The following is a 26757-nucleotide window of genomic DNA, read 5'->3' on the forward strand; positions in this document are numbered from 1 at the left end:
ACAGCCAAACTTCTTTTGAGTACCTGCAAAAAATCCTACAAATGAAAATCAGGTAGTCTTCTATGTTTAGCCACCACCAGCATGCACCTCACAGTCTAATAATTTTCGGTGCAGAGAGCAGCAGGGACAAAAATGAGTAGTTTGAAGCTGCCACTAAACTTGATCAAGATGTGTATGGGTTTTTTTATACTATTTATTTTCTACACGCTATTTGAATTTAGGACATCTGTTCCGTAAATTCAGAGCCTCACTTACAAGCCTGCCAAAGATGATAAAACTTTTTATCCTATTGGATCATTTGCTAGTTATTCTGTAACAAGCATGTGTTATTTCTAACATACCAAATACCAGAAATAAGCTGTCTCTCTTTTGAAAATTAACATTTACCATCAGAATAATTTTTCTTCCTCCACAGTGAACAGTTATAGAATTGTTAGCCCCTAAGCTAGTGCGAGCTGGTCTGCCCTGACTGGAAAATGTTTTGGGATGAGAGAGTGAGCCGTGAAACATACTTTGTACTATCTGTTTGGGCTTTACCAGCATAGCATACTGTGTAGAAACCAGTAGTCTGTTTCCCTCTCATTGTTGTTTAAGGTACACATTTAAAAGGCAAAAAGATTTTTTTCTCATCTCAGACTCATAGTATGTATCTCACACATATGTCTTTGACTCTCTTCCCACAGGAGAGAAAGAAAATATAGCTGAAAAACTACACGCACACAGAAGCATTCCCTGGGACCGGTGACACTGTTGTTCTGCTTTGCTCTTGCTGAGAAGGTTTCCACACAACACTGCAACAATGAATTTCCTCCGGAGGCGGCTCTCAGACAGTAGTTTCGTGGCAAATTTGCCCAATGGCTACATGATGGACTTGCAGCGCCCTGACAACTCCACGAGCTCCCCGGTTTCTCCTGCCACAGAGAGAAAGCATCCTCAGCCACCGCAGCCCTCACACTCTTCCTCTGCTGGCACCAGCATCTTCAGCTCCATCTCCAGTGCCATGAAGCAAACCACACAAGCGGCTGCAGGACTAATCGATCACTCAGCCAGCCCCACACCACCTGTGGCCCAGAAACCCAAGATCCTCCTGGTGATTGATGATGCGCACACAGACTGGTAAGTCATCACGGTCCTCCCTGATGAATTCAGCTCTACAAAGTTTGGGGGATGAGAGGGATCTGGGAACACGGAGCATCTGCAGGGGGGTACACAGATACTTTCACATTTGGGCCACCAACTCTGGCTCCAGGTCACTGTCTGAACGGTGGCTTGCGTAAACGGAAGAGTAGGCTTTTCTCATATCTTTCTTGCAAAAAAATTTCACTTGGTACTTATTGGCAAACTTCATAGACTCAATACATGAGCACACCTAAGGCATTCTTGGCTCAGCAGGCTTAGCTGAGCTGTCACGTCTAGCAACGGTCCGAAGAAGTCACAGTCGAAGGTGTGTTAGTGTTGTGCTTCAGGACCTGTTTGTGCTTGCTCTAAAAATGAAAAGGGACTCAATCTCTCCAGCTCTCAATCTCTCTTGAGCTTTTGACTGCATGCAGATTTGTACATAAATTATAAAAAGATAACCCAAGCTTACTAATACAAATATTAATGACTCAATTTCATTTGCTGGTTCAAGGACCCTTCACCTGCTAAGTATAGTAGCTGTTGGCAAAAGGCTCTCAGGCTCAGCTAGGCCTCAAATTTGTGTTGTTCATGCAGGTCTCTGTTTACAAACAGAACTTTGGAAGTTTGTTTCCTGCGATATTGGTCAGCAGAGAACAGTTTCCAAAGGGCAGGACTACTGAAGTCTTCTGAAATGTTAGAGAAACGACTTACTGCTTGCTGTGTGCTCCCTTTCAAAGTCGGCTGGTTTAGAAAGCTTTAGGCAAGCTGATCAAGAGACGTATTTGGGGGAAAATCCAGAGCATGTGTCCAGGAGATGTTCATTGTTTTGTCTGCCAATTTGTCACAACACAGAAAAAAGGAAAGGGTGGCACAGGCAAGGGGACTGTATTGAAAACTTCAAAATGAAAGAAGTTGGGTCACCAGGCCTGGACCAAGGGAGATTATTTTATTGTTCTTTTCATCCCAAGCCACTCTTCAGTAAAGTTGTCACCTTTGGTCTTCTTTGCTTTCAGGAGAGAGGGAACAAGGTGGGACCTGCCTCCCTGGGTGTATCTTCACAAAGCAAGAGCTTAGCTCCTAGCTAAAAAAGGGCAATCACGGTATCACGGAATTTTCAGAGCTGGAAGGGACCTCGAGAGATCATCTAGTCCAACTCCCCTGCTAAAGCAGGATTGCCCAGAGCACATTACTCAGGACTGCATCCAGGCGCGTCTTGAAAATCTCCAGAGAAGGGGACTCCACAACCTCCCTGGGCAGCCTGTTCCAGTGCTCTGTCACCCTCACCGTAAAGAAGTGTTTCCGTGTATTTGAACGGAACTTCCTGTGTTCTAACTTGTGCCCATAATGACTGAGTGCAACTAGGGCAGGCTTCTTGAAGTGAGAGAGGGAAAACAGTGGGCTTTTTCTCAAAGTAAAAACAACTTTTTAACTGAGTGGGAAAGTCCCAGATAAGGCGGTCGTTGTATCAAACCTTTCACTGGCCTATTGTCTTTTATCACAGTAGCAGCCTCTTATCGCCAGATAGTTCAGTTGGCAGCACCTGTCTGGCTCAACCCTGATCTCTCCTTCCTGGGTGCACTTGCAAGTCTCCCAGCAGGCTGATGCTCACCAACCTCCATCTCTGCTTCGCAGTTTTGCAGTTCCTTGAAGATGCTGCCAGGTGGCAGTCCCTTAACATAGCATCCTCCAGCTGGGGATAGGAGAGCCTCTAATGCACAGCTCTAGCATCTGGGGCTTAGCCGGCACTGTTTAGTCCAAACACTGTAATCAGAGAGGAAAGCCCTAGCTCAAAGGCCAATCTAGTTTTTCGTTGAGATTAATGGTGCTGAAGGTAGCCTGGGCAGGGGAAAGGACAAGGAGGGTTTGAACTCCGCTGCAGTGTTTTCATGCTTTAAAATACACACTGCATTCAAATCCCTGCCTTTATATCTCCCAGCTGCTGTTCTGTCATGCAGACTTCGTGGTCTGTGAGTTGAGCTTGCCCAAGGAGCAGCAGCTGGGAGATGTAAAGAGGAGGTATGGCTACCCATGCTGTCTTCAGTCCTCCACTCGTGTGTAAGCACTCCGCGCATCCTGCTGTCTTGGCTTTCCCCCTGCTGTCTTGGCTGTCCCTCTGCTGTCTGTAACTTAGCATTTTCTACACATTATGGGGGACCCCTTTCATTTCTCCCAGCTCTCTGCCTCTATCCACAAGATTACAGATATCAAATAATGCTTCTTGCAAAGGCTCCCTGCCTTCCGTCTCTCTAAGGTTGTGAGGGCACTGAACAAAATCTATATATGCATTCGTGACCATATCCTGACATGTGTATGACATGAAAACCAAGGAAACAACATCTCTAGCCCTTGCCTGCCACAGGTTTCCCTGGCTCTTTGTAGCATGGACAGAAACACATGCCTAGAAACTTCCCCGGCCTAAAGGTAGCATGTGGTCCTTTCTGAGAGAGCGTACCAGCGCAACCACTCCAGTAGGACAGAAGTGCTACTTTGCAGCTGTTTTTCGTGTCTCCAGGAAATTCAGTGAGCCCTTGAGAGCAGCACTGGAGAGCAGTGGCTCCATGGCTCCATGGATGTTTATTCTTGGTAAGGTACTTCTGAGCAATGCCCATCATCTTCTTGGTCTCAGCCAGGGTGTTACGTGAGCTCAGTGTTTGCCTTGTGAGAGCAGAGCTAAAGAAGCTGGTTATCCAGGGATTCCATCTGTCTGCTCTGCATCGTGTACAGAAATAGTCCCAGACTTTGGAGGGTGAACAACAACCTATTGTTACTTCTGCGATGGTGATTTTTGGGTTTGGAAGAAGCATCACGTTTGCAATGCGTCTCACCTCTGCCTGCTCCGGTTCTTGCTACATGTGAAACCTTTGTGTATGGTTTTCAAGAAATCCTTTCTTCCCCTTTTTGAAATAGTTAACTCTACTAGAAAAGATCCCCAAGAAATAACTACTGAAGCACTACCTTTATTTTAAGGGCAGCGGGCTTCCACAATGCCTCCTCCCCCACAGCAAGTTACATAGGGTTTACAACAAGGACTAGCTTGTTCACAGACAGGAAGGGTGAGAGACAGTGGAATCTGCCATTTGATTTCTCTTCTCTAAATGAAAACACTTTCTCATAATTGGAGACTGTAGCTATATTGCCAAGCCAGACATTAATTTATCATCACTGTTTGTATTACAGCAGAGGCAAAGAGCTGCAATTGTGGATTAGGGCAAAGTGTTGCACAAGTGCCTGACGAAATGCTCTAACAACCCAAATAGGTAAGTGCATGTTGAATGCACTTTAAAGTGACAAATAGCAATCCTTTCTATTTTTAAGGAGCTACTGTGTCTCTGATGGTACAGTATAGCAGTCAACTTCTTTCAGAGGTCTGGAGGAAGCGAAGAGCATCCTTGGGAATCCATGGCCTGTCTTCCACCATAAAATGCTTGCCACTCTTGACATGCGATATGTTCTGGTTTATTCCAAAGTACTATAAAAATAATGTGAGTCCCACAGAATATGATCAGCTGCTTTCTGCATTAGCGGCAGTAAAAAAAAAAAAAAGATACATTCTATTAAAAGCAAGGCAACTCACCCAGCTTTCTGTTAAAGTGGCAAAGTTTTGACAATTTTTCCATCCTTCTCCCAGACCCAGCTCTAGCACATTGCAAGGAAGCACACAGTGAATCTGCCACATGCAGGATGTGCACTAGAGGAAAACACGATCTGTACGGCTCCCTCGTGCTCTTGGCTTTGACAGGCGGCCCCCAGAGGCACCCACAGCGGTGAATGTATGCGTGCGTTGGCGCTTTAGGGAAAAACTCTGCTTCTCTTCAGTCATTAATAGAATCATAGAATCATCTCCATTGGAAGGGACCTTTAAGATCATCGAGTCCAACCATTAACCTAGCATTGCCAAAACCACCGCTAAACCATATCCCTAAGCACCACGTCTACCCGTCTTTTAAATACCTCATGGCACATATCTCAGCCAGGTAGCCTCCACCTGGAGAATGAGGCACCTTCTTGTGGGCTGGGAGTATCCGTGCCTTGGGAGACTTCCAAAAATGCATCCACAACTCACCTACAGCAGCTGCCAGAAAAAAAAAGGGAGCTCAGACATGAATACATGCACCCGCACGCACGTGCAAACGCACAGCAAAAAGGAGCAGGACCACGAGGAAGGGGGATGGCAGGACTCCATGTAATGGCAGATGGGCCAGCTCCGGCAGCCCGACCTCAGCCAGGAGGAAAACGTCCTACCTCTGGCAACTTCCTCGCCCGACACGCTGTTAAGTAAAATCACGCTCTTGCTGGATTGAATTTCTCAGCAGATCAAACAGGATTTAGTCCTGTGAATTGTTAACCCCCATCCTCTGCGAAAGTGCTCAGCTTTCTGGCCTAATGCTTCGTATTTAAACAGCTTATTTGGGAAGTGATCTAGCACAGCTAAGGCCCCTATTAACAACATATGCTAAAAGCATTGCGCTTCAGAGCAGACAGCATAACAAAGTTGTTCTTGTTGTATTTGTTAGATATCTTAGTTGCATTTGCGAAATATCTCATGGCACTTTTCAAAGCCATTGGTGTGTTTTGTCCAGATTTCAGCCTGTTTCAAGTGCTAGCAGTGTTACATGCCATCTTGCACAAAATACATGTGCCCTATGTGCGGCAGTTCTACACGAGTCTTGTGCCACGTTTCACAGAAAAAAAAAAAGGCACAGAGGATGTTTTAGGAGACACAAAATTGCATTGTCATTTTCTCATTTTCTTTACAGCCAAATCTGCCTGAACATACTGTCTCCAAAAATTTAACAATTAAGTAAGAGAAAAACTGTGATTAATGCTGAATGAAATCCTCTTACTACATCTGAAATGGTCTTTTGTATAACAGTGACGTCATGATTTAGGTCTAATTATGGACTGACCTGACAGGATTACTGTTTTATACTGTTCAGAGGAAATTATCAACCGTTTTTCATTAAAATAAAAATATTTTTACTTCTGATAGTACATGACAATACTGAGTCTTAAATATGTCATTTGAAATATAATTGGTCAAATAATAACAGTCTGATACTGAATTTTAGTGACATGGGACTTCCTAAGTCCTATTTTTTTTGCAAGGAATTCCTTTTCAAAACTATTCAATGAGTGTCATGAGTCATTTTATGCTTTCAGTAGGCTGAAGATGACATACTAAGGCTTCGATTCAGAGAAATATTTCTGTACCTAACTCAAATATAATGAGAAGTTTTGGACTAGCTTTTGGCTTCGGTCTTCATGATCATTTATCTTTATTATTATTGTTCAGCACTGATACTTCAAGCTTGACCCTAGGAATTTGCAGGTCAAATTGCAAAGTTTGTCTATATTTGCTGATAAGAAGCCCAAATCATCAAACATGGCGGTGACTGACAATAAATGATTATTAATTAGCTTTTATTATACAGGGGTGACCTTTTTAAGGTTTCCCAAGTTCCATGCAGCTATGCGGCTATAATTTGAAAAAAACCTTACAAGTGAAATTTATGTTTTCACAAATCTGGCTAAAAAACTTACATTGTCATCATTTAGCCATGTCTACCCAGGACTGAATATTTCTGTTCCTATAATTCATGCCAAGTGTGACTTGAAGGCAGAGGGCAGCTTTAGGGAAAGAGGAGGCAAGTTTGTGTTAAGCGCGTATGTATGTTTGTGTGCACGCGCTTGGAAGCAGCACGAAGAGCTTCTGTATTCCCCAGCATACAGGCATAGGGGTGAAAAGGAGGTAAGACTGTCAAAGATATTCAATAAATTGCATTTATCACATTGCTTTCTGATCTGTTTTAGGTATATCACCATCATGTCTGCCTGTATTTCTGTCCTGCATATGTAAAGTAACTTGGGATCTAGTCCTCCTGAATGAAAGGTGATACAGAAATGTAAAGGATTAGTATCATTACAAAAATAGACACAAGGAATATGGAAAACATTCCCCACCAGGTTATAAATATGCTAATGCAAGTCAATTCTGGGACCTTAATTGCTTTACCAGAGTTCCCATAAATGCATAGAATTTAACCTCAGAATGTCCTGCCTAGTCCTGTACATATTAAAAAAAAAAAATCCCTCAGATGTATTTTTCAAGGTTTGTGAGCCAGATTTCTTCTGCTTGAAAACCAGCAGCCCTGCCTCCGTGTGGGTTCGAGTTAGCCTGGTTCCCCTTGCTCCTCAGGTTCAGGGAGGGCAGAAGAGGGCTGGAATAAAATATTGTCCAATCCTCGACAAAATGATACCCTTTGCAAACAGCTCCAGGCCATACCCTCTCAGTTTAGCAATGTAGAGATGTTCCAGCGATGTACTGTTTCGATAATGCGCAAAATAAAATTGCTGCCTCACGTTATAGTTAAAGCAGCCTCCCCCAACCTCCACCGCTCCCCCCAGCCCTTTGTGGCCAGGAGGAATGTGACCGCGATGTAGCCCGGGGCGGGGGGGGGGGATCAGACCTACAGCAAAGTGTCCTTCCTATCCTGACAGTTCACAGAAGCCCAAAAAGCCGTGCCCAAAAGCCATAGCGCTGCACTAACTAGTGCTGCCTCTTTTTTTTTTTTTTTTTTTTTTGGGGGGGGGGGGGGGGGGGGGGTTGATGGCTTTGATTACGCCCATTTCAGGAGCAGGAGGTGGCACAGGAAGATGCTGGGAGGCCGGTATTGTGTGGGACTCTGTAGTTCCTTGAATAGAAAGAGCGGCCTGAATGGTTGTGTCTGCAATAAAGTGCTGGTGGCTTGCCAACCCAGGTCTCCCCCGAAAACAAGCTTTCGGTTCCCTGAGAGAAAAGGAGAACTCACAAAAGAAGATTAAAAAAAACCCTTCTCCCTTCCTGCCCTAAAGCTTCCCTTTCTGTGTGCATTCAAGCTAAGAAAATCTTTCCAGCCCTATAGGGTGGGACCTCGGACCTCATCAAGGACCTCACCATGAGGACTTCCTTTATCCACAAAAAAACAACAACCCGTACCACCATCACAGCCCAATACAAACCTCTCCAGCAGAGGCGTTCCTTTCCTTGGTGTGATCCCATAACTAATAACGCCTCGAGGGTTGTTTTACAGTAACCAGACCGGGCTGGGTCTTGTGGTTCTTCCCAGAAGGCAACAAAGGCGGTCTGTTCCCACGGCCTGACCTCGGACACCGAGGACCTACCTGCAGCGCAGCTGAGTTGGCTCTCGATTCGGTGGCTCCAGCGAGCCAGGTGGTGACAGCACCGAGGGCAAGATGATTTTGCCCCGGGGAGGCACGGGACTGAGCACAGCAATGCTGCAGCCCATTTTTTTCCCAAACTTTTGTGGAGCTCCTGGCTACCAGTGTATTCAGGACTACCTTTTGACCCAACCCGAAACTTAGATATACCTCTTGATCTGTACGGTGCAGTTACCCTTTCCTTCTTTCTGCACTTGCCTCTGGTCCCTTTAACCCGTGGTTCAGATGTTTTCTGAAGTGTTGAAGCTCACATCCATCATACTTATCCACCACCTTCACCATCCTGACACCCTCCACCCCTGGCCCAAGCTACTCTTACCGAATAAATATTAACTACCAACCAGTCCATCCCAGAGCTGAACAGTGCATAAAGGTCTCTGGGCCAAAGCAAATGTGGACAAAAGCTCTGGTAGGCTGCAGACCTCGGCATTTGTGGAGTGATTTTTCTCTTCCCTGTGCCCCGGGGCAGTCGGGACTTGACCATCTCAAAAGTCCTTACTATTTGCAGCTGGGAATTGCTAAACTGGGGAGAAGCAGTGAAGGGGTTGGGGTTAAGGGCTGGCCCCTGAAGGGAAAACCTTCCTTGTTTTCACCCCTGAAGAAAAAAGGGCACAAACGCATCTCTCCTCACCCCTCCCCTCCCCACTGCCTTTACAGCGTGTAGGGGCTGGGGGGGTCGGGGCATTCCAGCGGCTGCTGGCCAGTATCCTGGAAACTGCCTTCTTTTTCCCAGTCCCAGCCCCTTTTATGAAGGAGACAATGCGGACGTACAGTGAGTGCCTTGTGCATCACTCGGGCCCCCAGGCCCTTTGACATGGGGATTTCGTACAGTGGCTAACCCCCTCCCCCGCCTCCCCGATGTCCCCCCACACCCAATCCAGGGGGCTTCAGCCTCGCCTTTTCCAGGCTGATCCAAAAAGGATTTACATGCCTTATTTTCCCAAGGGGCTTGAGAGAAATATGTGTAATGTGATTCCAGGGAAATAATTCAGATTATTCCAGAATTTACCCGTGGACACCTTTTAGGTTATTTACCCATGTCTCTTCTTCACCATTTGTCTCCCTCTTTCTTCCACCCGCTCCCTTGCCCACCTCTCCCCAAGAGTCCTGCACATTTCCCCTCTCCTCAGCATGTTTTGCTCTGGCCCCTCCACAGAGTGGGAACGGCTGTTTCCCGCTCTGGATGAGAAGCAGTCTCCATCCACAGTGTGGCTTGGCTTTCTTTGCTTGTTGCGTCTCGCTCCAGAGGCACAAGCTCAGTCAGAGGATTTGAAGGAATTTGCTATTACAATATCCCAGTGCCCCTCTTTGGCACGCTCCCAGTGATACTGAGCCCATTTCTGGGGTGAAGGTACAAGCCTGCTCCTGAGTTTGTAGCTCAAGGCCTGCGTTGAACAGTGATGCCCCAAAAAGTGCCTGGGTTCATTCACATCACAGATGATTTGGGCTCAAGCTTATTTGTTCATCTGAAGGATGGCTTCCCAGTTACTCCAAGACACGCTACCAGCAATGACATTTGCTACATCAGCTCCACTGAGGTCTCTCACAGGAAGATTTGAGCTGTATTTCTTTGATCTCACAGAATCACAGAATTTTCAGAGTTGGAAGGGACCTCTAGAGATCATCTAGTCCAACTCCCCTGCTAAAGCAGGATTGCCCAGAGCACATTACTCAGGACTGCATCCAGGTGGGTCTTGAAAATCTCCAGAGAAGGGGACTCCACAACCTCCCTGGGCAGCCTGTTCCAGTGCTCTGTCACCCTCACCGTAAAGAAGTGTTTCCGTGTATTTGAACGGAACTTCCTGTGTTCTAACTTGTGCCCGTTACCCCTCGTCCTGTCACTTGGAACCATTGAAAAGAGCCTGGCTCCATCCTCCTTCAGCCCACCCTTTAGATACTTGTACGCCATAATAATCTCTTCCTATCCTAGAAAATTGCTTCATTCGGGAGCCATTTTACAGGATACTCTGAAGAAGTCCCGTGAATTTAATACAAAATACCAGCCTGCCTTCAGAGCTGCATAGTGTGTCATAACCTCTGCTTCACCCAGCTAATGGACCTGCAGAAGCAGCTTTAGGCTTTGAATCACTGCACTCCTCCGGCCCATCACGATCACTTTAAATCTCTTGTCCCTCCTGGCTACTGCCTTCTCAGTGCTGAGGCCGGTGTCCTGCACATTTTCTTACGTGGGCTGCTGTCTTGTGGCATTGTACCTGGGGAACAGCTCCACGGGCAACGTCTGTGGCCGATGCTTGACACCTGGGCATTTTTTCCCATTCCTCACCTGTGCAGAGCATTTTACAGCCTGGCAGAAGTTGTGCCATCCCCCGCTGCATCCCTGATGTCTCTGTTTCCCACAGATCCTGAAGGAAACACTGAAGCGGTCCTCTGAAGCAGCTTGGATGTGCTTCTTTGCACCGAGAGGAAACAAGCAGAGGGAAGAGAGCAGAAAAAACTTCAGAGAAGGCAGCACAAGCTCTGCACAAATGGCTTCTCCTGAATCCTTGTGCAGAGCACGGGTATTGGCTGCTGGGTTGAGCGCTTATTGCACCTGCCTTTGTTTTAAAGCAGAAAGAGAACAAGGCAGGTGTAACCGGGTATTTCTTGCCCAGAGGAAAATTGCAAGATGATCTGTGCTCTCCTAACAGAAGTAGCTTGTGAGTTTTGGCCCTTTGCTGCTGATCCTGGAAGCCCCCACTCCACATGTGGGAGTTGCTTCGCTTGTGCCGTGTTTCCCCACGACGCAGGATCAGCACAGCGGCGCAGGCTGGCCACAGCTCCCGCACCTGTAGCCCACTGGCCCAACTCTACACACACACACACACACACACACACACACGCCTCATGACGTGCCAGGCTTTGTTGGGGGACTTGGCTCCCCACGAGGACTGAATCCTTGTGTTTACAGACGACAGGTATTAGTATGAAGGTGCAGGGGAGCAAACTGATTTGGGCAGCCCTCGCGTAGGCGCAGTACAAGCTGTCCCACCTGCCTGTGACACCAGAGGGATAAACTCTGGTATTGGAGTGTCTTACAGGTGTGTTTGCAGTCTTGGATCAGCGCTGGCATCCCTTGCTCAGAGACAAATGCTTTACAAACACCTAAGGGCGATAATGTTATGCATAATCTTTCTGTGAATTAGCTTTTATGTAGGGAATTGGAGGTGAATTGATCATTTATGTTTCCCTGCTGTATTAAGGATACACTCCGTATCTGACAGAAAATTGTGTATATGCTTCTTCCAGCCACGGTCGCTGCGGCAGACTGGGACTGTTTCATGGCAGCTCTGGAAAATAAGCTTTTATTCTTTCCAAATTACTTCATAAGAAGAGGCATCAGGTTTCTTGTGGCCCTGTAATCATGTCAGGGCTGAGGCAGAAAGCAGAAGTTATGTTTGCCTGATGCCCTTGCACCCAGAAAATATGTCCTTTTCCACAGCGTGCGGCTTCTTCATTACAAAGAGAGAGGGGTTCAAGGCAAGCTTTCTCCCTGGAAGTCAGGGCAGACCTTTGGCTGTTTATTATGGTTCTTTCTCCCTCCCAGCCAGTGCGGCCACATTTAAATGTATTGCCTACCGCTGTAAATCCCACCCAGGAACTGCTCTTGAGCACGGCCCTGGTGTTTTCTTCAGTCAAAACATGTTTACATGCTAATTTGCTGAGATCACACCAACCGCACCACCCCATCTGCACCCTGCCTAGCCAAATTATAACGCTGTGTTCTGGCGGGTTGAACATCTGACATGCTTTAAAATAAAGGGGTGGCCAGCCAAGCGGTGGTCAGTGCTGCAGGCTGCCCAGGAGAGGGGGTGGCTTTGCGTGGCCAGTGCCTTGCCAAGTGTCCCAAGCTGCGGGATGCCAGACAGCCCCCCCATCCACGGCGATGGACTGCTCCCTCTGATCACTGGCAGCTGGCTGTGCTGGAGGGGAATGGGGACACTTCTGAGGCTCCTCAGAAAGGCTTGTGACTGGTCTTCTGGTTGCTGCTCCCCTGCTGCACTGCAGGCTGCCTAGATAACCCTGCAGCACGTCACTTCCTAGGCAGAGGTCTGGAAGAGCCTTACTCAGGTGATTCAGGGGCAGAGAGCATCCACAAATGTCTTGCACCGTCTCACCTACCAGAAACATCCATCTATTTTTCTCCTGCATCCCCACCGGAGCAGCGTGGTCCTTTCCTTCATCTCATGTCCACTATACGGGCCAGAAGCCATTTCATACATTGAGCAGTACTGACCAAAAGATTCTCCCTCTTGCAACGGAGGCGTTATGATGTTTCTGCAGAATCAGCAATGATTCCAGCTTGCTTGATATCCCAGGGGTTCCGGGATGAGGCTAAAGCCATTTTTCATTTCAACATGATAGCCTCTACTGCCCAGGGACTCCAAAGTCCCAGGTGTGAATTGAAAACATCACTCCATCCGTTTCAGAGATGTTTCAGTAAGAAGTGTTTCATTCTTATCCTGGGCTGTGTCAAAATGGTGGACTGACCAAAATATTTGGCTGCAAATTGCTTAGCACCTGTCATCTTCAGAGACACTCGGAGCAGGTTAACCCTCCTGGGCGCTGGTTTTGAAAGAAAGTGATATATTATGCTGTTAAAAGAAAGTTATCTGAGACACTGGATGAGATAACCTGCATGAAAAGAGGTCACGTGGTGTCTAAGTTGGGGTCCTTTGCTCTACTCCAGTGACTCCTCACACTGGATGTGCCCTCTGTGTGACTATTTGTGAGCCAAGACGGTACTGTAAAGATGGGAGAGAGGATTCGTTAACCATGTGAAGGCTAATTTCCCGGACTAGGCAGTGGAAGCCTCTTTGCTCCATCTGTACGGGGCTGAAGACTGTGGTTAATCACACTTCATTACAAGCTGAAGCAAAGCAGCACCAAGGAGTCTGCAACCAGCTGGTCGTCAAAGAGGAGAGGCCATAGAGGGAAGAAGTGTGTTTCATAAATATGGGTAAGGAGTACACATTATGAGCATGCTGGGAATAAAAACAAGCTTTTACCAGTGAATAGCGCGCCTCAAATTTCAGACCAGTTCCTGTGGGCCCACTTAAAGCCTACTCCAGTTTTTGAGAAGTCACTGGTTCCAGCAGTATCCCCAATGTTTAGGAGCAAGTAATGTTGCCAGACCCTCTAGAGCCATTCCTCCAGAAACAGGATGGAATTATTAAGTGCATTTAGCGTTCCTGTTTATTGTTAGAGGCGTGATGTCTCAGCTTGTCTGTTGAGTTGCTTTTTTTCATGCAACAGTCATAAATTCAAAAAAGGGAGGAAAAATGGCCAGAGCACTGCTTTTTATACTGGACAGGGGTTGTTCGAGCCACTTGGTCTTGGTTACACCTGGCTGCTACACCGTCCCTCACTGACATCTATGCAGGAGTCTTATTAGCACCGTGCTGATGGATGGGCTGTCTGGAAGGGAAGCGTGATACAGCTTTCAGATACCTTCATTAGAACAGAGCGGAAAACTTTGGACATTTTTTATGTCTTTTTCTAATAAAATGAAAACTTTTCACTTGGTTTTGAGCCAGAATGACAAAACAAAACAAGTTCTTTATTTGCATTTCACATTTCTGGGGGAGGGGAGCATTCAGCTGAAAACTGGTGTGTTTCAGCCATGGGGAAAATTGCCTTCCTACTGTCTCTCCTTTTTTATTGGAACAAATAGACACCTAGTAAAAATGTGAGCCAGCTTCTTTTTTTTTGCTAATACTATAAAATAGGGAGCAAAGCCGGCTTCCCCTCATTTTCCTTTACTTCTTTATTCTGTCCTCTCTTTGCCAATTGGAAACAGAACGCAGAGAGTTACTTTGTCTCTGGAAACAGCTCTTGCAGGGCTTAACTGTGTTTTCAATGCTTTCCAAATAGAAGAAGTTTTTTTGAACCTACATGGTCTTCCTGAAGTTTTAGGGGGGAGGTCTGAGAAAATAAATTCATACTTCCTTCTGTCAAGCTTGTTTGGCAAGGTGAAGAATTGGGGATAAATATTCACAGGGAAAATTATACTGGCAATTTCCCTGCTAACCAATCAATATAAGGGGCATTATACACAAATTTGAATAAAAAAGCTGAAACTGCCTGCCCTTTTCCTATGTTTCCTTTTCCAACACTACTGTCAGCCTTCCCCTGTCGTGAGCAACTGATCCTTCTGAAAGTGTTTTCTTGTCTGCATAGCGTAGGCAGCTAGCAGCAGAGGTGGTGGAAGGTGTATGTCTTTCTCGTGACACTGTTCAACTCCAAAAAACACAGTTTCTCAGTTCAGGAGAAGAGATCCCGCATTAGTGACACTGTAGATGCAGATACTGTTTCTCTAAACCAGTGGCAGAAAGACAAACAGAATTGAAAAGCAGCTCTGGGGTGAGAAAGCAAGAGAATAGGCTTTACAAGTACTTCAGCTGTCGTGATAAAGATCCTTGCTCAACATCAGAAGTAGTTTCCAATGCCGTGCCATATGTTGCTCTCCTTTTACAGAATAAAGGTTGAGTATTAAATGAGGTATAGCAAGGAATCATTGATTAGAGTTGTTGCTCTGGAAAAGATTAAGAGAGCATTTGGTTTTCAGCTTGAAAATAAAATGAAAAAAATCATAAGCCTTGAAGGAACTTTCCAATGTGGTTTTCATCTGGCTTGGCAGGTTTCTCCTGGAGAACAGAAAGCTGAAAGAAGATAGGAATAAGGAAAACATGCTGTGACCCGGATAGAAATTCTTCAGCAAAAAGGGAAATGCTGAAGCAAAACAGTATGTAATGAAAGCCAATCTTCTTTAAACATCTTTGTCTCTCTCATTTCTTCTGCAGGGCCAAATATTTCCAGGGGAAGAAAGTGAATGGAGAATTTGATATCCGAGTGGAACAGGTCAGTGACAACTGAATTTGGCTCTAAGAAACGTGTGTGGATAGGGCTGAGTTCTTAATGACAGATAATCTGTGGATATTTCTTCTCTTGAAGACAGGAAGTAATGAGAAGTTTTAAGACATGTCCATTTTATAGAACTGGGGAAGCTATAAAAGAAAATATCGTATTGGGCCACCCCTTTGTCCTCCCTACCTTTGCAGAATCAGTCGCTACTTCACCTTAAAATTATGGGTTTTGTTCTGGTGATATGATTATAATTTCTTCCATTGGAAGAATTGAAACTACCTCACAGCTCCATATATATGCCTGAAAATGTGCAAAGTACATGTGTGTGCCACAGTACATGTTGGTAATGTTATGTTCCACATGCAAGCTATACAAGTCTTCTGATTTACCCTGATTTAAGCCTAAAACCTTTGGTTTAAGTACACAAAATAACTGCACGTGGCAAAATCTTTTCATCTGTTTAAAGCCCATGGGAACATTAAGGAGGTTCATGGCCTGTTTTCTGATGTGCTCTGCGGGGCATTGGACAAATCCTGTTTCTGTTAGCCTTGGCACCAGCCATTCATTTCAGTTGAAAACTCTTCATGTCGGGGTCTGTCCCCTCCTTTCTGTGTTGGTGCAATGTCTGTCAAAATGAAGTCCCAGTATTGACTGAGACTTTGGATGCTGTTGTCAAAGTGGAAATGATTATTGGAAATGATTATTAATAATAATCTGCAGGTGCCTAACTTGAAAGTAGGCATAAGAAGAGAGAGATGTAGAGATGAGCTGGTGATCCTGAAGGAACCATATGCTTGTTTTATATTCATTAAGGCTATAAAACTGCTTGGATAGATAACACATGCTGGTGAACGTTGTTTGAATGATCTGGTATTTTCTGTCTTTATAAAGCTGTTGATTGTGCCTCATGTGTGTGTGTTTGTGTATGTGCACACACATATGTGTGCATGTGTGTATAGAACTATTAATGCATTGGTTTTGAAGGCTTTCTCAGGACCCATTGCCCTTGATAAGGTGTTCCTTCTCTTTTCAAAGGGGTGCTGTCCAGTTACTTAGGACTATACATGAGCACACATGTTCTGATCAAATGCTGCGTCTGGATCAGAAAAGTTATCAAGTTGTGTTTTTTGCAACTATGATACCGTGAACACTTCATTTTCCTCTTTTTCTTGGTGTCACACAGGTCAGTACTGGGTGGTATTAGCAAGAACAATTCTTACTTGCACTTACTTATCAAAGTCTTTATTTTGCTGGCTGCTTCAGTAAATGTCCTAAAAGAGAATAGGACAAAAGAAAAAAAACAACCACACTTCTCACATAGAAATATAGAATCGAATAATTCAGCTTTTCCCTTCAAACCTCTGATTCGACCTGGTCCACCACTCAGAGCAGGTCAGCTGCAAAGCTAGACATGATACTCTTCAAAATGACCTGTTAATTCTTTCCTAAACCTCCAGTCTCTGCCTTTGCCCTCATAGTCCTTCTTCTCAAATGTTATTGCACTTGAGGTCCTTATAAAGGAACTTTCTTCAAATAGTTGGTGAGTGGAGAAGGGCAGAAGCGGACCCTTGATCCCTGATGGCTTAAACCCAGTAATGACCCTCGTCATCGTCACTATCACTAAATGCTTATCATATTTCCCCAAGGACTCTTTGCCAGCCTGTCTCTTGAAATCCTTCACACAGGCTCAATGTCCATGTTTGAGACAAGGCACCAAGTTGCTCCAAGCAAAGTCCGTAAGGCTGGTGTGACTCTGCTGGTGAGGACCATTGCCAGGCCCCTTGCAGCCTTCTTTAAATAATCAGCATAGTGACCACAGCATTGCTCACGGGAATGAAGCGCACAGTGGGTAGGAGAGTTGAGGAACAATGAACAAGGGTCCCGGCTGCTTCCCCTCGCCCCCTCCCTGCCCCTCAGATCAGGCAGCCGAGCCTCCACACAGAGGGCAGGGAACTGCTCTTGACTCCCCCAGACCTCGAAAGCAGAAGGGATGATCACTTTCCTCAGCTGGATCAGGCTTTCAAGGGAAACACAGAAGCTGCATTGTCATGGGCAGTCCTCAAATCTGACCTCAGGCCCCTCTGCAAATTGTTGAGGCCAAGAAGAGAACACTTCTTTCTTCAAAGTCCGACTTTCTGTCCCCTCCTTTTTTTGCCCATCCGTCCTTGCTCAGTATTTCTTGATATTTAATTTTCATTCATTGTTTCTACCCTGATTATCTGGAGCCTTTCTTGCTTCTTCGTCCTCTTCCTCAAGCACAATCCAAGAATCTAAACTGTTGTGGAATGGGTCCCCTGAGGCTGAACACAAACCCTCTCAACCTGAAAAACAAATGTTCTTCCACAGTTTCCTTATGGAAAAAAAAAAACAAACAAACAAACAAACAAAAAAAACCAACCAGGAAATAACTGTGTTTACCACCCTGGTCCACACTTTTCTCTTTGAGTTCACATCTCACCAATCTTCACTACTATAACTGTCCCGTGAACGGCACACATACTGTGCCGTGAACGTGGTGCCCAAGCCCTAATCTGGCTGTTCAGTTCTGAATAAACTGTGCATCAGATCAGAGTTTGACTCTGGAGCACCTCTTGAGCCACTTGGTCTGCTCGGTAAGTTCATTTAGTTTTTCAGTTTTCCATTTGATCCCGCTTCAGATAACCACACATTATTGACTCAGCCAGAAATACAGTTTGCCTTAGGATTGTTTTTTATATTTTATAGGAAAAAACTTTTGATCTGAAAAGCTAAATAACAAAAAAGTTTGAATGGCAGTAAGCAGTGAAAGGAAATATCTAGATGTTAAATACTCTTGAAAAACCACATTGGGAAAAAGCAACTGCCTTATTTTTTCTGACCATACTAATTTTTTTGCCTTTCTTCCAGGATGCTCGGTAGTTGGTTTAAACCAAGAGTTTGCCTTCTTGCTTTTTCTCTTCCTCTTTCATCTCCATCTCTATTACATCTTAATTCTTTCTTAGCGAGCCATTTCAGCAATCTCTGGGGGAAGCAGAGGAGAGTAGTAGGTGATTTTTTTTTTAAAGTCATGACATCACTTATTTGTAATGGAGCAGGAGTGCTGAAAGCAGTGCTGTCTCTCCCTCTCTCCGCAGCGGGAAGTCAGTTATCTAATCTGGTTATACACCCCTACCGGCTCTCTGAGCTGCCTCTCCCCCTTGGCTGTCATCCGAGGAATGCAAGACGTATGTGATCATGCTGTCTCGCTCCGTCTATCCCCCACACCCAACACTGTGCAGGGCATCGGCTGATTTCAGCTGAATTGGGGAAACAGGCAGAAGTTTCAAGATACTGAGTTGTGAATTCAGTTCGTATTAGACACTGGATAACGCGCAGGGAAGAGACTGTTCAATGCCATTCTGCCGCTCATGGAGCTGCTTCTGTAAGTCTCAGCTTGTATGAAAGTAGGTTTTAGGGACTCTCAAAGAAGGTTTCCAGGTTCTTTAGCACAGAAATTAATTGCATGACCTCGATACCAGCCCCAGGCTCTTGTTCTTCAGCCAAGTCCATTGCCACTAGCAAGAGAGAAGAGATGCTGTGGGCACTGCCTGGTGCCAGCGAATAGGAGAGAGAGTTGTCAGAGACACTGTGGAGGGTACAGCCACCCTCTGCTGTCTCCTGTCATTCATTAAAGTGAACGCGAGGCCTGACTTTGTTTCCACCTTTGTTTCTTCTCTTCTAATGTTCAGTGTAACATCCCAAATTTATTTATTAATACGCTTTAGAGGCTGTGGGATTTATTATTGCCCACCCTTGACTGAAACCCAGGCATGCAACACCATTGCCTTCTCCCCGCTGGCTGCAGGGGGAGCGGTGCAGGGCTGAGTGAGGGCTGGGGCGGCGGGAAGCAAGTGCAAGTTTTCTCCTGAACCAGGGCCCCTTTTTCTTTGGAGGCAGTTTGGATTAGATTTTGATTATTTGGATATGTTTCCACTACAAGTCTGTCTGTAGCAATGAGAGTCATTCGTAAGACTGAATGAAACATTGGTCAAAAAGTGAAAATCCCTTTGACCTATTCCCATTAAAACCCTGATGGTTTAATTTTTATTTAGTGAGGGTAAACCCCCAAGGTTTAAGGAGCAGCTTAATCTAAAAATACTATCACTATTTTGTGCTAAAAATAAGGTTCTTAGTTTTTGATCCATGTTTTTGCTTTTACTTGCCTTGTGATTTCCAGCTTTGAGACTGCGGCACATACATCTCCAGTTCTTTTCTCTAGAAACATAAATGCTAGAGGAATTCTTTTAGAAATGAAAAGTATAAGTATGATTAAGTGGCTCTAAGGCTAAGTTGAGCTTAAAGAAGAATCTTAAAGTGCCACAGGAGTTGACCACATTGCTTTTAGCCTCTCCCCAAATTAATTCTGCTTTTATCTTTTCAGTCCTTCACTGGCCGGAGGACAGGAGGCATTAGAAAACAGAGTATATTCAAGAAGAGGAGGAATTATACTATAGGCCTTATGCTCTGTCAGACATTTTCCAGCACTACAGGCAACTGGTAGTAATTCAGTACCTCCTTCCCCACCCTCTCTACTGTCTCCAAGAACACTAAGCCTTGCATGCTCTAAGGATTTCATATGACTCTGGAGTTTCCCATACGGACCACAACAAACTCCAGGTGGGGGTCTCCTTAGGCGTTAGGCATGCCCCATGATCAAGCGGGATGCCGCGTAGCTGTGCATCCCCAGCACACCCAGGTACAGGCAGAAGAGGGCAGGAGAGCCAAGGCTGAGACCTGGACAACCACAGACGCATTGGACTCTGTGGGCGGTGGCCAGATGAGCGGGACACTTGCTACCTGGCTGGGAGGGAGATGCCCACAAAGCAGGAGATGGGCAGAGCGGGGTCACTGGGATGACCATGGAGACCTGACTTATGAGAGGAGGCTGGAAGAGTTGAGTTTGTTTATCCTGCCAAAACAGAGGCTAAAGGAGACACGGCTGCTTTTAATAAATACACTGGTTTAAGGAAAGGTTTCATGACATGTTGCCTGCAGTAGCAAGGGGTTAGACCCTATGACTCTGGTGGGCTTTTCCAGTCCTGTGCCCCTCGTTGATCAACAAGAGCCCAGGAGAGGAGAGAACGCAGACCTAGCAGGTGAAAGCAAGCAGCACTTCTTAGAGAGAGTCTGCCACCTTCAGGGTACCTTTCCTTCAGATGTTTCCCAAAGGCATTTTAATATATTCAGAGACATCTTTCCTGGCATTGGCTAAAGGTTCATCCAAATTTTTATTCCTGTTGTTTGTCCACCCGTCTCCTTCCCACCATTTCCTGCTCTGACAAGGTGGGTCCGTCTGTCCGTCTGACACACATTCTTCTTGCACAGCTCATTCACTTGTTCCCTCTGCCTGGTTTATTTTCAGGGAATGATTATTCAGTGAACTCCTATGTACATGCTTCTGGAAAAGTCTTGTGGTATAGATTATGACTCCATTGGCAGCATTGTCAGGAAAAAAAGTTGTACTTGGCGCTCACAGAAGATAATTGTAATACAAATCATGAATTCCAGCTCCGTTGTACTTCCCGTCCTAAAGAGTGTGTGGCATAAAGTGGTCCTTTCAGAAGGCAGAGTCTGATAGGCCTGTGTGTGATGAGAGGAAAATTAGCGTCTTATCAAATAACTGCATAATTTTTATTCATTATATGTTTAGGATTTGTTTTTCCAACTGAAAGCCAGAAGGCAGTTCAAGAACAGCAACAGCAGTTCTCGTAGCTTTGCCACATACAAGCATTCAGAAACCATGAATAAAGGGACCTGGAGAAATAGCAAGAATGACTCAAAAATCATGGTTTTCTTAAATAAATAGTATCTTCTTTTTTTTTTATTTATTTCCATTGGCTTTTGGAGGCTTACAGAGTTCATGTTTTTAAGCTATTTCCTGGGATCAAAAGGTTTAGAAATGTGCTTTAGCTAGAGCTCCAATTTTCAGGCAGTCACACAACTTCTGAAAAGAAAATTTAAGAGACAATTCCAAATACCACCACAGGTGATGCACGAAAAGGTACTCTCACAGGTCAAGGCATGTGGACCTTCAGCATCAGAGATGTCTGTAGCCAAGGAGCATGCATCCTAGCTTCAAGACTTGTGAAGAGCAGTTGTGGAAGCTCCCCTTGGAGCTGCACAGCAGCATCCTCCTCCCAGCTGGACCCTCTCCGTCATTTTCTCCCAGACAGTAATCCCAGTGCTTGGGGGCAGGCGGAGAGCAGGATGCCTCCCCAAGGGAAAAGGTCTCGGGAAAGAGGCATGGGGAATCAGGGTGTGCAATCTCTAATTCTGCGTGCATGTGCACACCAAGCGTGCACAACCCCAGCCCTCCCCCTGTTCACATCTAAACGATTCGTTTACCCTTCTGCCTGTGCAGGAATTAGGGATTGCTTACTTCCCCACTGAAATGCTGGTAACAGTTGTAGTGAAATGTGCTGTTATAGGAATGCAGCCTGGTGTCTGCCAAAGTCTTTCTTTTCTTATGGATATTGGAAGATCCACCAAAAACTAAACCATAAAATCTACTGAGGAATGTATGTGATTTGATTAGACAGCAGTAATTCCTCATCCCAAGTGCCTAAGCCATGACACGGACCAGCCTGTTATTCTGACTGCATTTTGTGTCATGGGGCAGAGGGAGAAAAACAGACATTTAGTGATAATCGGAGAGGAGTTTCAAGAGCAAGACTGGGAGAGTGGAGAGCCTCGGTCAGAGCACAATCAGTGGGTAGGGGAGACCCAAAGGAAACATGGAGACTGGGGACCTCTGGCCACGAAAGAGACCCAGTGCCCTGCAAGCCACCTGTGGCTCCAGTGCCATGAGTCAACCCACCTTCCCCCATGCGGGTGAGAGGGACTGGTCAGAGTAACTACCGAACTCATGCTTAGGATTCTGATGCAGGTACTCTGCATTGCCTTATGGAAAGCTGCGTACTGTAGTGGTAGTTCAGTACTGTGATTTATGTGATGGAATAACCGCCCCCCAAAAAGCCAGTGTACGTGTTATAGCATATGGTGTGTTGCACTCAGGAAAGCGATAAAGCCCACTCTGCTATTTTTGTGTATGAGCAGTATATATGCAAACGCATGTATATGTGCAAATGTTCACATAGAAGTCTGATACAACTTTGTGTCTCCCTTTGAAGTAATAACCAACCTGAGTAGCTTTTAGTTATGTACAGATGAGGGTTTAGAAAGTTCAGTAGCTCAAAAAACCCACTGTGCCTGTCATTGCATGGGCATGCCAAGCCTGCTTGCTTTGAAAAAAAAAAAAAATCAGCCACCATGCCCCCAAAACGCAAGTCCAAAAACCTGTCTTGCATCCCTATCCCTGCATTCCTGTGCCACAATGAAGATGAACTGACTTCCGCATCTGCTCAAAGAGCAAACTGGGATGTTTTCCTGGGGTTCCCCTTTGACATGCAGGGAGAATATTAATAAGGGCCTCTGCCAGATACCAAACTTACCCCAGGATGGTTGAGGCTTGAAGGCACATCTGGATAACTCCTAGTCCAATATCCTGCTCTGAACAAGGTCACCTAAAGCAGGCTGCCCAAGACCACGGCCATTACAGGTTTTAATGTATCCAGGGATGGAAACTGCACAGACTCTTTGGGCAACCTGCTCCAGTGTTTGACCATCATTACAATAAAAAGGGAGTTTTCTTGTGTTTACATGGAATTCAGTGTATTTAATTTTGTGCCCGTTGCCCTGGGCACCACTGAGAAGAGTATGGCTCCATCTTCTTTACTACCTCCCATCAGGTTGTTATAGACCTTGACAAATCTCCCCCTTATCCATCAGTCATCAACAGCAGATGCACAAGACAGGGAAGTGAAGACAAGTCAGTAGCCTAGACAAAGTAATGCAAGGATTACAGTGGATCTCAGCCAGAATATGAGTTTAAAAATAGTCATGTTGCTTCACGTATGACAAATCCATACTGAAATGTATGGACAGCAGTATTATACATAAGGCGAGAGGCCTTACATTTTGCTCAGCAATGGTCATGTCTCCGCTGAATTATTATGGTGAGTTTGGTCCATTACAGCTCAAGGAAGTTGCGGGCCTGTCAGAGAGGATTCCAGTGACAGCAACAACACTGATCACTGTGCTGAAAAACATCACCTACAAAAAAATCTTACAAGAATGGGGTTGGTTTTGTCTGCAGGAAAAAAAAAGGAAGAAGAAAGGGTAAGTCTTCAAGCAGTAAATCTTCAGGTTCTGCAGGAGGAAGTAACGGACAAAAAAATTACAGTCTTTAAGGGGAGAGATTTAGGTTGGACATTGGGAAAGCTTCCCAAAGTTGTTAAGGCACAGATTGCCTGAGGAGGTTCCTCATCTGTGGAAGATACAAGAAGGTTATGTAGTATCTGCATAAAACAGCAGAGATAGAGCTCAGGAAAAAGAGACAGATTATGTGATGTCTTGAAGTCCTCCCAACACAACTTTCTGTTATTCTATGAAAAATGCTTAACATCAAGCTTGAAAATGTGCTTCCCATGAATTATTAATAGGTATGGCTACCAAGACAGTAATTTCTACTATTGCATGATTTAAAATTACCAAATTGTCCTTTTTTTTATTGTCAACAAACAGAAACAGAAACTCTAAAATAGCTCACCAAAAAAATCTCCAGTACCTAGAGAAAACTGATGGGAGACACTGAGAGTAGCTTAAGGTTTAGTCCAAATAATCTGGAGACATTTCTGAATCTGAATACCTGAAATAGGCTTTTTAACAGAACTATCCTCAGCCTGGAGAAGAGACGTCTTCAGGGAGACCTTATAGTGGCCTTCTGGTACCTGAAGAGAGCCTACAAGAAAGCCGGAGAGGGACTTTTTACAAGGGCTTATAGTGATAGGATGAGAGGTAATGGCTTCAAACTGGAAGAGGGTAGATTTAGATTAGATATCAGGAAGAAATTTTTCACTGTGAAGGTGGTGAGACACTGGAGCAGGTTGCTCAGAGAAGTTATGGAGGCCCCATCCCTGGAAGCGTTCAAGGCCAGGTTGGATGGGGCTTTGAGCAACCTGGTCTATTGGAAGGTGTCCCTGCCTATGGCAGGGGGGTTGGAACGAGATGATCTTTAAGGTCCCTTCCAACCTAAACTGTTCTATGATTCTATGATTCAAAATATCTGTGCACATCCTCCCAGATCTGGGCCTCACAGAGCTACAGAATATTTCTACTCCCACAGTCTGTATTACATTATTCTTCAAGACAGATTGTGCCACGTTTGTCACACATGGTTCACTCTTGCCCTAGATGTTTTTGCAGCCACTGGCACCATTGCAAAGCATGTATAAAACACCATCAGGCTAATGAAACGCCTTCTTCTAATCAGTGAGTCCTAATGCAAATGACTTTGCAAGGCCAGGGGAGCTGGGCTCTCCTGTTTTATGCATAGTTACCTGTCACTCTATCTGCATAGAGTGCTTTCAAAGACCTCTTTGTCTGCAAGGTAAACTCAGGCTGGAGATGATCTCAGACTTGAAATCCCAGCCAAGGGAAGTCATCAGGCTGCAAAACCCACAAAGTTAAAAATACAGGGAGCACTGGAAAATCAACAGGAAACAATTTCTGCTGACTGAAGTTTCTTCCAAACGCCAGCTAGCAGCGGCCTGTCAGATGGGACAAAGCAGCTACATGAAAGCATCAGTGGTCCTTAATTCGGTCCATTAAAGCGGGGGCGAATGCCAGGAAAAGATTAGGATTGTCGCTCAGCTGTGATTGTATATCTGGATGTTTTGGGGGCAAGGTAGCTGGGTGCCCCAGACCCTGTCTCCACTCCCCCCTCCTTGCCAGGGTGCCCTGGACAATGGTTACCAAAGGGGATTTCTCCTTTCTTCTGGTTCTTTACATTAGCAGGCTTGAAATTAGTCCTGGCAGTTTGGTATGAAGTACTTACCAGCTCGGGGGATTCCCAGGCCTGTTTGGACGTCAGGTGTCTGAACGCAGCTTTGTTTGGTCTGACTGCTTCAGGGCAACGCCTGTCAGACCGACTTACTTAGATTGTAAGTGCCAGCCATCAAATGAAGATTGTCCGGTTTCACCCCCAGCAAAGCAAAGAGTTAAGCCCTTTACTACAAAGCCATTATGGAAAAAAGCACAGAAGAAAAGCATAAAAAGCATGAAAACACATATCTAAAACTTTCCTCTCTTGGTCTGGAGTTCACATCAGATGATGCATCCCTCAGCTGCAGAAGCTGGAGGTCCAGCTCAGTAACACTGCTTCCAGAGTGGGACATCACTGAGGCACACTAACACAGAGGTGGGAAACCCATCCTTTCATCTCCCCAGTCCATAGAGCCTCTCAAACCCACATGATTTTTTTAAACTTATAAAATGCAGGTGCCTTTTAGAGGCACATATTTTCTTATCTCTGATCCAATATGATCACCAAAGAAGCGTGGCTATGGCCAAGGCAGCACTGTGCAATCTCATAAAAAAGCCCAGCCAGTCACCTGAACCACTGCCATTCCCTCTGTGTGTGTGTGTATGTGGTTGAAGTAGGATTTATTTCTTGGCAACAGGAATTTCCCCCCTCCTTTCATTGTAATTGGGAGTTAAAATGATGTAAGATCATGTAAGGGTGTTGCTTTGAAAAGTTTACACAGGGCCACAGACATGAAATCTTATTACATCACCAGGTCACCAGTCCATGATCATTGCTTTAAAATTATGTGGATTTAAAAAAAAGAAGTTGGAAGTGATTTTTTCATTTGTCGTCTGGCCTCTGAGCCTTTACAGGTGCACTAGTTCTCCATTGGCAAGTTTTTTCCATGTGTTCGTGAGGACAAAACAAGCTTTTTTTCATTTTGGTTTTTTTTTTGTTTTTTTTTCTGTATAAAAGTTGTTCCTGGCACTATCTTTTGGTTCCATCTAGTAGAAGTATCAGGAGAACATTAAATAGTAAAAGGATCTCAATAAAACAACAAGCATTAACAACACCATCTGAGTGCTCTGATATTAGGTAGCCACTGGTTAGAAGATGATTTTACTGCTGCCCAGTCTCCGTCATACTAAGTCTGAAAGAAATGCCTTGACAGGAAGGGGAAAAAAAGATGTTCAAAGGGAGAAGATTAAATTTTCTGTCGCAAAAAAATGAAACCTGATTGTTTATGTTTATGTTGATGTTCGTGTTCATGTTTAGGTTTATATAGAGAGGTACTAATTTAATACAGGATTCTGAATCTGTACAGGCATGTTTGCGTTGTGCTGGAAAGGGAGGACTTTCATGGCACAATAATAGGCTATTCTAGTTTAAGGTCTCTTCATTTGCTCATAAAAACCAGAGTTAGGATTTGGAGCCCAAGAGGAGCACTGATCAGCTAATCCTGCCATCCTCCTCCTACTCAGAGTGGCCTGAGACCATCGAGTCTCGCTGGCGTTCCTGTCTGAAGGGCAGCAGAGCCAGCGGCCATGAGGGAGGATTATCACACCTCTCGCCCAATTAATCACTCTGATTTGTGTCTTAACCTTCACTGACACCCACTGCAGTTGTAATCACCCCCGTGCACATTGCCTTCTGCTCCCCGTAGCTTAAATATT

General features: G+C 45.1%; 1 protein-coding gene across 2 annotated transcripts in view; it reads left to right on the forward strand.

The window, feature by feature from the left end:
• Positions 1-799: 799 nt before the first annotated feature.
• The window catches only part of SYN3 (synapsin III), a gene marked incomplete at its 5' end in the record, with an annotated part of 180153 nt that continues 154195 nt past the window's right edge, over positions 800-26757 (forward strand). For both annotated transcript variants that reach the window (XM_082488143.1, XM_082488144.1), the window contains 2 exons: positions 800-1116; positions 15138-15195. In XM_082488143.1, the coding sequence (XP_082344269.1) occupies positions 800-1116; positions 15138-15195 (375 nt within the window). The remainder of the gene's footprint in view (positions 1117-15137; positions 15196-26757) is intronic.

This window comes from Vanellus vanellus (genome assembly GCF_965231255.1).
Source record: "Vanellus vanellus genome assembly, chromosome: 1".
Taxonomy (NCBI): domain Eukaryota; kingdom Metazoa; phylum Chordata; class Aves; order Charadriiformes; family Charadriidae; genus Vanellus; species Vanellus vanellus.